Source organism: Elgaria multicarinata, chromosome 17, assembly GCF_023053635.1.
Source record: "Elgaria multicarinata webbii isolate HBS135686 ecotype San Diego chromosome 17, rElgMul1.1.pri, whole genome shotgun sequence".
Classification (NCBI taxonomy): Eukaryota; Metazoa; Chordata; class Lepidosauria; order Squamata; family Anguidae; genus Elgaria; species Elgaria multicarinata.
The window spans coordinates 24709322-24723577 of NC_086187.1; the positions used below are offsets into that span (position 1 = coordinate 24709322).

At 45.3% G+C, this 14256-nt stretch overlaps 2 protein-coding genes across 2 annotated transcripts in view; both read left to right on the forward strand.

Moving 5' to 3' along the window:
- The first annotated feature begins 77 nt into the window (after positions 1-77).
- Positions 78-7452, forward strand: MRM2 (mitochondrial rRNA methyltransferase 2). The gene is made up of 3 exons (XM_063143027.1): positions 78-114; positions 2285-2574; positions 6399-7452. Exons 1-3 carry the CDS (start codon positions 107-109, stop codon positions 6848-6850), a joined length of 750 nt encoding a protein of 249 aa, XP_062999097.1. The 5' UTR covers positions 78-106; the 3' UTR covers positions 6851-7452.
- A 2020-nt stretch (positions 7453-9472) lies between these two features.
- MAD1L1 (mitotic arrest deficient 1 like 1) overlaps positions 9473-14256 on the forward strand; it is a 466163-nt gene continuing 461379 nt past the window's right edge. Inside the window, exons 1-2 of the mRNA XM_063143631.1 lie at positions 9473-9548; positions 13661-13820. Coding sequence (XP_062999701.1) covers positions 9532-9548; positions 13661-13820 — 177 coding nt within the window. The 5' untranslated portion in view covers positions 9473-9531. The remainder of the gene's footprint in view (positions 9549-13660; positions 13821-14256) is intronic.

The following is a 14256-nucleotide window of genomic DNA, read 5'->3' on the forward strand; positions in this document are numbered from 1 at the left end:
ATGTCGAGCTGCGTTTCTCCGGGGAGGCTTGAGGGGACGTACCAGGGTTGGTGCAACCCTGAAAAGTGTCCCCCTGTTCCAGGAAGCGCCCTGGCTTGAACGGGTCATGAGCCGGTGAGTATTTGTAAACATTCATTTCCCGTAGAAGTAAGCGGCTTTCCTCTTCTCCGAGCCCGAGAACCGGCATCCTAGTCGGGCTGGGAAACGAATTTCCCGAGTGAGGGGCAGAGGAGGGCAGCCTAAAGAGGAGGGCAGAGGCGGGCAGGCTATCTGAAGGCGCGCCTCCTCCTGTATGTGCCTGCCCGGACCTTAAGATCATCCTCAGGGGTCCTTCTCCGCGAGCCCCTGCCAAAGGAAGTGAGGCAGGTGGCTACCAGGAGAAGGGCCTTCTCTGCTGTGGCACCCCGGCTGTGGAACAAGCTCCCTAAGGAGGTTCATTTGGCACCTACATTATAAGCCTTTAGACGCCAAGTGAAGCCCTTTTTATTCCCCCAGCATTTTAACAGTCTATAAATAAATTTTAGCTTGGTGTTTCAAATTTGTAATTTTGCATTGCTGCTGCTTTTAATCTAGTTGAGCTTTTATATTGTATTTTATGTTATGGTTTTATACTGTTGTTTTATACTTGAATGGTTTTAATTTTTGTGAACCGCCCAGAGAGCTCCGGCTATTGGGTGGTATAGAAATGTAATAAATAAATAAATAAATAAAATTTCATAGAAAAGTAGAGTTGGAAGGGGCCTCTAAGGCCATCGAGGCCAACCCTCAGCTTAATGCAGGAACCCACCCTAAAGCACGCCTGATTTCCCTCCTGTCCATGCTTGCTTTATTGAACCACCAGGGCTGCCGTTTGTGAGGATCACCTGTTTGGGTTTTAATTGGTTAAATTCACATATGAATGCTAAAAAAGAGGTCCTTTGTTGTCAGGTGAGGCCGGACCACCTTTGGAGAAATAGTCTTGTGGCAAAGGTTGTTCTATGCATGTTTAGACAGAAAAAAAGTCCTAGTAATTCCCAGCCAGCCATGGCTGACTGGGGAATGCTGTGAGTTGTAGAACTTTTTTTTCTGTCATGCATAGGATTGCACCATAAAAGATACTAGTTCAGTGCAGCCGTACAGTGCAAGGTGTGGGCTATACATCAGCCAGTCAATTACTTAAAACCAGAAAATTGAGAAATGCCGGTGGGGTTTCCCCTTCTGTGAGCAAACAAAAGGACTTGCTTTCTTAAATTGGCAATTAAAGAAAACCAACAGTTCTCTTCTTGCCAATAACACGAACATCCTGGCATTGGGGAAGCTATCTTCAGTATTCGAGGCAGTAAGCCTGTGTGCACCAGTTGCTGGGGAACATGGGTGGGAGGGTGCTGTTGCACCATGTCCTGCTTGTAGGTCGAGAGCCGGTTGGCGACTGTGCGAACAGAGTGCTGGACTAGCTGGACCCTTGGTTTGATCCAGCAGGGCACTTCTGATGTTCAATTCACCCATGTAGTTTTCTTTTAAGAGGTTATCCTAATTATTTCCCTCAAACTTCACTGTCTACAATCCCTGCCTGCTGCCTCCTGTACCATCTTCCCTGTTCCCTAAGATCAGAAGGTGTGAGGTCCTTCCTTGTGTCCTACCTCGGGCGGAGACACAGTGGATAGCAACGAGAGATAGCACCTAAACATTCATGACTATTTTTATTTATTTTATTTATTTATTTAAGGATTTTTATGCCGCCATTCAGCCAAAAAAGGCTCTCATGGCGGCTTACAAAGGTATTTCTTGACAGTCCCTGCCCACAGGCTTACAATCTAAAAGACATGACACAAAAGGAAAGGGGATTGGGAGGGAGGAGGAGGAGGGGGGGGGGAAAGGAAAGCAAATTCAGGCACTACAATCTTAGTTGGAAAGTTCAGCAGTTACAGTTGGTAGCAGGAGGGAGGGGGCTCTCAGCTGGAGCTGGACTCAGGCATGGTGGAGAGGTGCCCGGCTGCTGCTTCCTCCCTCACTGGTGGCCTCTGCAGAGACAGTTGGTAGGAGGAGGGAGGGGGTACTCAGCTGGAGCTGGACCCAGGCACGGTGGAGAGGTGCCTGGCTGCTGCTTCCTCCCTCACTGGTGGCCTCTGCAGACTAAGGCCCATTGATTTCAATGGGTCTACTCTTAAGTGAGATTTTAGGACAGGAAATGGGGAGGATATTGAAAATCTATACAGGCACATGCCAAATTCCAGATCCCGGTCTATAGCCATCAAACGAGCTGTGATCATATAGCAACGGAACAATTTGCTCTTCTTTCCTACAGGTATTGGAAGCTGCCGCACCTTTTGCTTCAGCACCAGAAGGTCCACACTGCAGTGCAATGTCTGAAAAGCAAAACGGGAGCAGAGCAACGTTGGCTGGAACGGCATTTCAATGATCCATATGTGAAGAGAGCCAAACAGCAGAGCTACCGTTGCCGGAGTGCATTCAAACTGCTGGAAATAGATGACAAACACAGCATCCTTCACCCCGGGCTGTGTGTGCTTGACTGCGGCACGGCCCCTGGTGCTTGGGCACAAGTTACAGTCCAGAGAGTCAATGCTACAGGCTCTGGTGAGTGCTTTTAGAAGGACAGCCACGTAAAGGGGCTCAGCATTTTTGCTCATTTGCCTTGAGGTCTGTGGCTCTCATCTTCTGTTGATAGCGATTTGGTCATCTGGTTTTAAGAGTCTCACTTTAAAATAAACCTGTAAGAACTTAGCGGGGGCAAACAACGGAAGCTGTCTCTCTCCATCTTGCTCTACTTGTGAACTTCCCAGGGCATCTGGCTGGGCCAGTGATGGAGAGAAAGTGCCGGGCTAGATGGATGCATGGCCGGAGTCCGTATTTTTCAGCACAATCCTATGCGTGTCTACTTGGAAATAAGCCCCATTGGGTTCAGTGGATGAAGTCTGCATAGCAAGGGTGGCAACCTGAGGCTCTTGAACTGATTTCAAAAGCCATCCGCAAGTGATCAGTTCAGACTACTGGCAAAAGCGATCTGTCCCTCTCCGTGCAGCCTGCTGGGTGTGAGAGTGGAAGAGGAAAGAGAGAGAGAACGAAGTGGCAAAAGGAGAGAAGAATAAGTGCCCCTGCCCACTTTTGACCCTGGCTCTGCCCACTGCCAATATATGGCTATTGGCAGCTTCAATTCCACACCGCCCCCATTCGTCACTTTCCGCTGTGGTTTGCCTGCCCCATTGTCTTTTGCTGCTGTTTGTTTTATTTATGTATTTATTTAGGGTGCCAAGCTGTGCATGGCTGGCTGGGGAATGCCGGGAGGTGCAGGGTTTTCTTTCTGTCTGAACATGCATAGGATTGCACTCCTAAAGTATTTTCATTCCCTTCCTCAGTCAAAAAGCCACCTCCCCTCGAGGTGTCTTACATATAAAGAGTAATAACAAAAAAGGAAGACAGTCCCGGCTTACGTTCAAAAAAGATACGACACGCAAGGAAAGAGGGAGGGAAGAGGGAAGAGGGGGAAATGTTTAGGATGCATCTTTAGACAAAAATAAGTCCTACAACTCCTAGAATGCTGAGGGTTGTAGGACTTATTTCTGCCTGAACATGCATAGGATTGTGCTATAAATCTTTCAGCAGGGCTGGTGGAATGCCCCCCCCTCCCCCTCTCATACAGCTTGGTGGGATGGCTGCTGGTGGTCATGGTTGGAAGAGAAGGAGCCTTCATGGAGGTGGTTTGCAGCAGGCCTGGTGGAATGGCCCCACTTATTTTGGTCTGTAATCTCTTTGGGAGCAGGGTCCTGTAGGGTTCTTGCCTGTGAAACTCTGCTGCCCTTTCTACACCTAAAGGTTATCCCAGGGAAATGGAGGGATTGTCCCTGCCTGCTCCCAGGATCCCCTGTGTGGCATTTGGGTGCACAGGAGTGATCCCGGGATATAGGGCTGGTTAGACATGCCCTGTAAGGCACCATGTTCAGTGACAGGAGCATACATCGTCCCTCTATATCATTCTACCTATAACTAAATAATAAAAACAAATGCTATTCAGATTTCTTGTCTGGGAAAGCTTTTTCCTTCTTTAAAATTCTGTTTTCATCCTTGCCAGAGGCCTCATTTTAATATAATGGATTTTCCCTCCGGAAAGCAATGGCACGGGGCCATCTCGGAGGGACTCGATTTAATTCATTAACGTCAGGCAAAAGTGCTGTTGCTGGCTGACTCTGGAGCGGCTTGACAACAAGACGAGACAGTGATCGATGGAGATGATTTCTGAAATATTGATCTTTACAGAAAGGCTTGCTTTTAAAATAGCTTGTCACGGGAGTGCTAAAAATAACATCTCTGGGCTGGAACGAATTAGCAAGCTGGGCAAGGGTGAGTCTGACAGTAGGTTGTCGGCATCTGCGTAGGAGGGCAGCAGAGTGGGAAGGCCAGGAAGCTTTCTAAGGCATGTCGAAGAACGGGAAGGAAGCTTCCTTGCCCGTCTGCATGCAGATGGAGGCTTCCCTAAGTGTGGTGTAGTGGTTAGAGTCTTGGACCGGGACTTGGGAGATCTGGGTCCTGGTCCCTACATGGCCATGAAGCTCCCTGGGTGACTTTGGGCCAGACACGGATGCTCAGCCTAGCCAACCTCACAGGGTTGTTGTGAGGATAAAACGAAGAGGCGGAGGACCATGTAGGCCAGCCTGGGTTCATTGCAGGAGGATGAAAAAAAGGTATAACATCGTCATTACCATCATCATAATGCTTCATTCAATTTTGGGGAAGAGCAGGTATTACCTCACTGGAAAGGAAGATTGAGGGGAGAGATGATAGCACTTTTCAAATACTTAAAAGGTTGTCACACAGAGGGGGGCCAGGATCTCTTCTCTATCCTCCCAGAGTGCAGGACACAGAATAACGGGCTCAAGTGACAGGAAGCCAGATTCCAGCTGGACATCAGGAAAAACTTCCTGACTGTTAGAGCAGTACGACAATGGAATCAGTGACCTAGGGAGGTTGTGGGCTCTCCCACACTAGAGGCCTTCAAGAGGCAGCTGGACAAGCATCTGTCAGGGATGCTTTAGGGTGGATTCCTGCATTGAGCAGGGGGTTGGACTCGATGGCCTTGTAGGCCCCTTCCAACTCTGCTTTTCTATGATTCTACGAGGACTAGGTAATGTTAAAAACGAAACAAAATAAATCACACAATGCATAATTAACTTATGGAATTTGCAGCCAAACAAGGTAGTGATGGACGTGGTCTGCAATGGCTTTATAATGGCATTAGACAAATTCATGGCGGAAGAGGAGGACGAATGGTGGATCTCAGTGGCAATTAGTCATGAAAAGTATATGAGACCTCCCAGTACGGAGGCTATGGGAAGGGGTCAAAAGTTCAGTGATAAAGCATATGCTTTGTATGCAGAAGGTTCCAGGTTCAATCTCTGACATCTCCAGGTAGGGCTGGAAAAACTGCATGACACTCCGGAGAGCCATTGCTGCCAGTCAGTGTTGACACTACTGGGCTAGATGGACCAAGGTTCTGACTCGGTAGAAGGCAGCGTCTTATGTTCTGAATGGCAGGTTCTGGAGGATATACAACAGAGAAGGCTCTTGCCTCCATAACTTCCTTGTGAGTTCCCAAGATGCCAGACTAAAAGGACTGTTGGCGTGATCCAGGTTTAGCTTTCATTCTGAGGATGTGGATTTTTGGTTGTTTGTTTGGGTTGGTATTTCAGCCTAGACTAAATGGTTTGGGACCAGGTTACCTGCGGGATCGCCTTCTCCCATATAGTCCGCCCCGCACACTCAGGTCCTCTGGGGTGAACTTACTTCAGTCAGCTAAAACTAGGCTGACATTAGTTTCCCAGAGGACCTTTTCTTCTGTTGCCCCCAGATTGTGGAATGGCCTGCCGGAGGAGATTCATAAAATTAACTCTCTGTGTAATTTTAATGCAGCTTTGAATACTTGCCTTTTCCAGCAGGCCTATCCAGATCAACATAAAATCAAGAATTTTTAAGATGTGTTGATTTGTTGTACTAATGTTGTTCCTCGCCTCGATCCAAAGGGAGGTGGGTAATAAGTATTTTTTATTATTATTATTATTATTATTATTATTATTATTATTATTATTCATAGTTTACTAGCCTATATGGTCACATGTACCCTTCAGACATGGTTATTAGCTCACTGACAGGCAAAGAGAAAAGAGAGAACCAACTCTCTTCCATTTGACAGATATTTTTTTGCCTGATCCCCGGACAGAATTCTTACTTGCCTGAGTGAGCAGTTATATGTTATTTGATTACCAGGCATCAGCAGGATTATAGTAACATACTTTGCATTTCATACTCTTTTCAAACGCGTTGTGACTAGTTCTGAGCTTTAAGGATAGAATGAGAGGCCCATTGAAATACATAATCGCCTTGTCTTACACTGACTCCTTGTTTCCTAGACCCAGCTGCTCCCATCGGTTTTGTCCTTGGAGTTGACCTCCTTCGCGTTGCCCCTTTGGAAGGAGCCAACTTTTTATCTCATGCTGATATCACAGATCCGAACACTCAACAGAGAATCCAGGAACTGCTTCCTAAAGGGAAGGCGGATGTTATTTTGAGCGACATGGCTCACAACGCTACTGGGATCCGGGAACTAGATCACCAAAAGTTGGTCCAACTCTGCTTGAACCTTTTGGATTTCGTCCCGCACATTTTAAAACCCGGCGGGACCATGCTCTGTAAATTCTGGGATGGCGGGCAGAGTCATCTTCTCCAAAAGAGACTGATGCAAGACTTCAAGGAAGTGAGAACAGTAAAGCCTCAAGCAAGTAGGAAAGAATCTGCTGAGACATATTACTTAGCAAAACTATTCAAAACAGAGCGTACCACCCAGCAGAGGAAGCACAAGTAACTTTGTGCGTGCTTCGTGTGGTCAGTTACGATGAAAGCTATAGAGCTGGTTTCAGTGACAGTAGTCTGCCTAGGATTGGGATGCCAGCTGGAGATTTTGTGGAAGTGACAAAATCAACAAACCAAATTAGGTTTGGAAAAAGTACAAGGAGTAGCTTTGAAGAAGTAATAGATATTATTTATCAGCTATTGATGTAGATCTGGAAGTCGTTAAGGGCACAATCCTATGCATGTTTTGTTCAGACAGATAAAAGTCCTACAACTTCCAGCATGGCTGGCTAGGGAATGTGGGGAGTTGTAGATCCCCCCCCCCGCCCTGTCTAAACATGCATAGATTGTGCTGAAAGAGCTATTAATTCAGCTCAGCCATATAGTGCAGTGTGTGGGCTACACATCAGCAAGTCAATTCATTAAAACCAGAAAATTTCTCGCTCTGTGAATAACCTATAAGGACTTTCTTTTTTTTTTTAAAAAAAAGTGACAAATCTTATTTGTACTAAGTGTAATGCCTATCATTGATGTCTTAGCCCTCAGTTTTAAACTGATTTGTTGCTGCAAGGTTTCTTTTCCTCTGTTCTCTATATTAAAACGATTTGTTTTATAGTGGTGTTCTACTGCCTGTAGTTTTTGTTGTTGGAATTTTTGTTTTATTCTTGTAAGCATCTTCGAGCACAATCCTATGCTAGCTGGGGAATGCATAGGATTGTGCTGTTGTTATTATTATTATTATTATTATTATTATTATTAATTACATTTATATACCGCCCCTTAGCCGAAGCTCTCTGGATGGTTTACAGAAGTTAAAAACAGTGAACATTAAAAAGAAATATACAAAATTTAAAACCATAAAAAGAATAAAATACAAACAAAATCAGACAACATCCATTTAAAAACAACTATTCTGTTTATATGCTGTTAAATGCCTGGGAGAAGAGAAAAGTCTTGGCCTGGTGCCAAAATAACAATGTTGGTGCCAGGCAAGCCTTGTTAGAGAACTTTGGTTATAGGGTGATACATAAAAGGGCTACATAAAAAATAAAATACAAAATAAAACAGACCCACAAATGGAAGTGACACCTCTCAAGATGCTCAAAGATTTTATTTGTTAAACATCTCCAAAGTGATGTATAAATTTGGGATTGTGGTGGACAGCTCACTGAAAATGTCCACCCAGTGTGCTGCCGCTGTAAAGAAGGCAAACTTCAATTTAGGCATTACAAGAAAAGGAACTGAGAATAAAATGGCCAGTATCGTACTGCCCTTATACAAATCTATGGTGCGACCACACTTAGAGTACTGTGTACGGTTCTGGTCACCACACCTGAAAAAGGATATTATAGAGGCTGGAGCATCTCCCCTACAAGGGAAGGTTGCATCAACTGGGATTGTTTAGCTTGGAGAAAAGGAGGCTAAGGGGAGACACGATAGAGGTGTACAAATTTATGCATGATGTGGAGAATGTGGACAGGGAGACATTCTTCTTCCTCTCTCAAAATACTAGAAACCAAGGGGGTCATCCCATGAAGCTGATTGGTGGGAGATCCAGGACAGATCAAAGGAAGGACTTCTTCACACAGTGCAGAGTTAAATTATGGAACTCACTACCACAAGAGGTAGTGATGGCCACCAATTTGGATGGCTTTAAAAGGGTGTTGGATAAATTCCTGGAGGAGAAGGCTATCAATGGCTACTAGTCCTGAAGGCTATATGCTACCTCCAGTATCAGAGGCACTATGGCTATGTACACCAGTTGCTGGGGAACCTGGGTGGGAGAGTGCTGTTGCACCATGTCCTGCTTGTTCATCCCTGGCCGATGGCTGGTTGGCCAATGTGTGTGAACAGAGTGCTGGACTAGATGGACCCTTGGTTTGATCCAGCATCAGGGCACTTCTGATGTTCTTATGTTCAAAGAACCTACTCCGAGGGAAGCTCGGAGGATGGCAACAAGGGAGAGGGCCTTCTCAGTGGTGGCCCCCCGACTGTGGAATGATCTTCCCGATGAGGCTCGCCTGGCGCCAACGTTGTTATCTTTTCGGCGCCAGGTCAAGACTTTTCTCTTCTCCCAGGCATTTTAACAGCATTTAACAACGTTAAGTTTGTTTTTCATGGACCCCAGAATTGTTGTTTTTAAATGGATACTGTTGTTTTTATACTGTTTTTATGTTTTTTTAATTTTTGTATACTTTTAATGTTTACTATTTTTAATTGTTGTAAACTGCCCAGAGAGCTTCGGCTGTGGGGCAGTATATAAATGTAATAAAATAAATAAATAAATAAATAAATAAAACCTTATTTGAAAACCTGAGATTTGGTTGCTGCTGCTGCTTCTTCTGCTTCTTCTTCTTCTTCTTCTTATTATTATTCTTATTATTTATTATTATTATTATTTTGTATCCCGCCTTCCTTTTGCCCCACACTTCTTATGTTCTTAAATGCAGTTGGTAAAGGAGTGCGCATATATTCCCGACACTACGGCGGGAAGAAGAAGCGGGACGGTGAATATTCGCGGCATTACGGCTAAGGGGGCGGGGGCGGGGGCGGGGGCGGGGCCTGGAGGAAGAAGGTATAAAGAAGCGAATGGAGTGAGTGAGTTCTCGCGAGAACTGGGCGGGGAAGTCTCGTGATATCTCGACGCCGGGACGAGGAGGGAGATCCAAGCCGAGGAGAAGGGAGCGCGAAGACATGGCTGGCTGGGGCGGGTGAGTGAGAGAGCGGGCGGGCGGGCGGCGGGTTCGAATGCCGCGCGGGGGCACGTGACTCCCCCTCCCCCCCTCGGGCTGCGCGGGGAGGAACGCCGTGAGGCAAAACTCGCCTCAGGCGGCGGCGGCGGCGGCTCCTTCTCGCTCGGTGCGAGGAAGCGGCAGACAGACCCTTTAACCGGAGCTTCGACTCCTCTCCCTGGCTGCTCATGCTCTGACTTTGTGTGTTCCCCTCACCCGTGAAATCTTTGGTGGGGTATCGAGGGCGCTCCTGAGCATGACTAGAGTGCTCTCCGTGGTTGAGAAAACTCTGAATTCCCTCACGCAACCCGAGGGGCTAATAGGGCAGTGACTGAGGCGCTTTCTTCCTCCTCCTCCTCCTCGTAATTTAGAAATAAACCGCCGGAGAGGGAGGGAATTACAGCTGCCCTCGCCCAACCTGGGGTCTTGCAGGTGTTTCATTTATTTATTTATTTATTTATTGCATTTTTATACCGCCCAATAGCCGAAGCTGTCTGGGTGGTTCAGCTCCCATCAGCCCCAGCTAGCATGGCCAATAGGCAGGAATGCTGGGAGTTGTAGTCCAAGAACCTAGGGAGCACCAGGTTGGGGAAGGTTGGAATATAGGGATCTTCACACCCCACCCCACCCCAACACCCAAACCTACATTCTTGGGGGATTTGGGTGGCAGCAAGGTGAAGTGACCCAGCAGGGGAAAAATGAGTTTAAGATATCGCACATGTCTGCATTTGCACATATTTATTTATTTAGAATATTTATATACTGCTCCCCAGTGAAAAATTCCGGAGCGGTGCACAAGATAAAATGAAAATAAAAACAGAATAAAACAGTTAAAACAAAATTTAAAAGAAGCAAAAACAGATTCAAGGCTGCATATTAAGGAAAGGCTTCTTGGAATAAAGATGTTTTCAGGAGGCGCCGAAAGGAGTACAAGGTTGGAGCCTGCCTGACCTCCAGAGGCCGGGAGTTCCACAGGAGGGGAGTTCTACCACCACATAGCCTTTTCCAACCTGGCAGATAGGTTGGACTACACCTTCCATCATCCCCAGGCAACACAGCTGATGGTCATGGTGGCTGGGGGTGGCTGGGACTTGTAGCCCAACACTTTTGGGTGGGTATCCAGCTGTGAAAAATAATAAATCAACCAAAATGTAGGAAGTGGACCTTTTAGCTCAGCATTTATTTTTTGTTTATTGTAATGCTGCCTTTCAGGATACAAATCCTACCACGGCGGCTTATGAATAACATAGAAAGAATAATAACAATAATATATCAACCTTTAAAAATAAATAAATCATTAGAATCTTTCCCTCAGGAGACCATCGAGCGGGAACAGGAATGGGTACCTGGTATTACCCTCACCTGCCTCCATTTCTCACAGGTTATCTGGGATACAACAATTCCGATTCGGTGGTTTTGGATAACATGAGCTATAATCCGTGAAAGCTTGTGCCAGAGTAAATGTATTAGTTTCTAAGGTGCCCCAAGACTTTTGGGTGTTGTTTTTCTGCAATTGACTAGCACTGCTATCCCTCTGGAAACTGTTCTGGTAGATTCCTTCCCTGCTAGGGCTCATGTTTCAAAACAAACTGAAAGTTTTTGTAAGCCTAGTTTCAGGAAAAGAAACAATCTTAAACTTCATAACAAAGTTGTTATAAACACGACTCTTCAGGGGAAAGAAAACAATAACCAAGCAACAACTTTCACTTGATAGCTTCCATTTTCAATTGTGGTCTGAAAATAATAATTAGCATTTAGTTAACAAATTTATTTAAAATATTTACCAGAGGCAAGCCAGAGTTCTGGATTTGAACATTACAGTACACTGATATTTAGAAATGTTAAGTATTGAAAAATATTTCACTTCTGCCATTCCGTAACTCTGCCTCAGAACAGAGGAGAGCAAGTTCTATCCGTTGCCGATCTTAAAATGTGCAGGTCACAGTCTCTTACCTTTCGAGACGAAAGGGTTTGGGCTTGTTTTGCTTCCATTATTAATAGAGACTTGGGGCATAAGCCCAGAGAGTTGATCTTATTCCAGAGTAGTTTCATCCACTCATTGACATATGAATCATTATGTGCATAAACTCTGGCAAGATTTAATGTCCTGCCATCTGCTCTGTTACAGGGGAGCAGGTTTCAGAAAATCAGTTTTCCTGATTGCTTATGCCCATGTGGAAGCAATGATACTGAATCGGTTATCCACATTCTACTCTGTTGCTCTTTTCATAGAGAGATTAGAGAGAAATTGTTGCTTGACACCAGATTAGAAATTAATGCACTTCTTCATTGCTTCAGGGCCACAGAGGACAGAGACACAATTGAGGCTTTTGCAAAATTCTTTTGAATGCTATGAGAATAAGGTCTATCCAGAATTGATTCTGCTGCACAGTTCTCAAATTTGTATGTAAATTCGCCCTACTCTTTTGTATGTGTAAAGTCTGCTCGGTGACCATAATAAAGTTGTTGTTGATGATGACATTACAGTAATGTTGTTTCGCTGTTCCTGCTGGCAATAGGAGCCAAGGCATTCAGAGTGTCATAAATTGCCCTCCCCATCACCAGTGGCTGGTGATAGTGAGTGTCCCATGGATCTATAGAGATTCCGGGTCTGAAGGAATAGTTGCTGGTTCTAGAGACCAGAGTATATTCAAATAACACTCTGAAGAGCCCTACAACCACCTGGAACTCAGGCTTCAGCTCTGTTGGCAAACACTGAGACACTGTAGGTAGGGTTGTTTCGTGTGGGGTTATTTAAATGGCAAATGGAAAGAAGTGGAGGTGGAGGTGAAGGACACAAGGAAAGTATAGAGACCAAGAGAAAACAGAAGGCGCAGAAATAAATAGAGAGGAAAATAGAGATGCTATGCTTGAAGGCAATGGAACAAGTCAGATGAGAACTGGGAGGAAAGAAGACGTGGTAGTAGGAGAGAAAGGAGAGATGGGACAAGGAGTGAAGGACAGGAAGGAGAAAGCAGCCAAGAGGTAGAAGAAGGAAGACCGGAGGAAAGTCTCTTTAAATGGAGTTGGTTTGGGGCAAAAAAATTTTGGGTGAAATTGAGGAGGAAAGAGTTTAAAGAAAGTAAAAGAAACTGGGCAGGGCAAAAGAGAGCGGACTGAGAAAATAGAGCAAATGAGACACTAAGTGGTTCCCCTCTGAGTCTCAACCACAAATCCACTCTCAACCTTCTCAGGGCAAGACAGAAGTCAGTTTCAACACTTAAGACCAAGAATTTAGAGACAAGCGATAGACTGATACTTACCAGGTGTGTCCTAGAACTGGAGCATCCAAGAAAGAAATCCCTTTGCCTTTTCGTTAAAAATAAATTACACATCTCTTGAAGGAGAAGAAATTACACCTTTGGAGTGCTATTCAGCTACCAATGTGTCAATAAGCATTATTTGAAAGACTGGAGTGATTGTAATTTGCAATGGAGATGATTGAAGAAGGGGGGAGGTTGGGATACCCATACTCTGGAAGATGTCACAACCTGATTTTAATGTCCCAACAACCCTGTAAATTGGGTTTGGGGAGAGAGATTATGACTGGCTCAGGGTTGCTCTGGGAGCTTCATGGCTGAGAATGGTTTTGCACTGTCCAGTCCTATTTCAAGCACTGCACCATGCTGACTCTGTTACATTTCTATACCGCCCAATAGCTGAAGCGCTTCACAACAAATGTGAAGCGCCCTGCAGGCCTCAAATTTCCCTTCCCTTCTCGATGGTATTCCCAAGCAACTTAAAAATGATCAGCCTAAAGAAAGAGGGAATGTATGCTTTCTGGAACTTTGGGTAGTGCTTAAAGTTGCTCAGGTAATAATCATGGCGCAAGGCAGCGCACACAGCCTAGGTAAAGAAGATGTAGGTCAAAACCAGCCACCAGGCAAAATTGTTCAATCCAATTGTGATGGCCGTTGAGATGTATATTAAGAGTTCAGCCAAGTAATGCGGGCAGGACATCATTTACAACATGACACCTGGGAAGTGGGCCAAATTTTACTTCTATCTGACAATGCTTTGCTGGGCATAACTAATCACACACAGAGTTTTTTGCTCTTAGCTTTTCACTCTAAATTGTATGTGTTTTGCAGAAATCGGATGCACATGGACGACGCAGAGGGAAATACCATGGTCTTCTCCATCCTAAAATCATACAACGACTTCATGTCACATGGAGAGGAAACCTCTAGTTTGGACACTACACAGTTACCTCAAGGCTCTCTGCAGTTGCAGTACCAGCAGATGATGAAGGTGAGATTTCCTTAGTTCAGTTGTTCTTCAGTGGTTAAATTTAGAAGACTAAACAATCATCATCATTGTCAGCACCTGATTGGGGTAAAACATGAGCAGAGCAATTCTATGGTCCCTGGGGGAGTGTTTCAGGTACCATAGGAAATGGCGGGTCACCCCTCCTGGTGGGCAGGAAGGAGGAGAGTCCAGGATCTGCAGGGTCCTAAAGCATATCTATCTATTACATTTGTATACTGCCCAATAGCCGAAGGCCTCTGGTTGGTTCACATATCCATCACTGTTCCCACCAACTGCCACATAAGTCAGATAGACTTGAGAGGCCTGTCTGACTGAAATGTTTGAAACCGAGGAACAGGAGGCTGTAAAAGCTCCATCGACCTCCCACTTTGTCTGGATCTTGCTGGCAGGGCTTTGGAGAGAAAAGGGGTTCTGATCT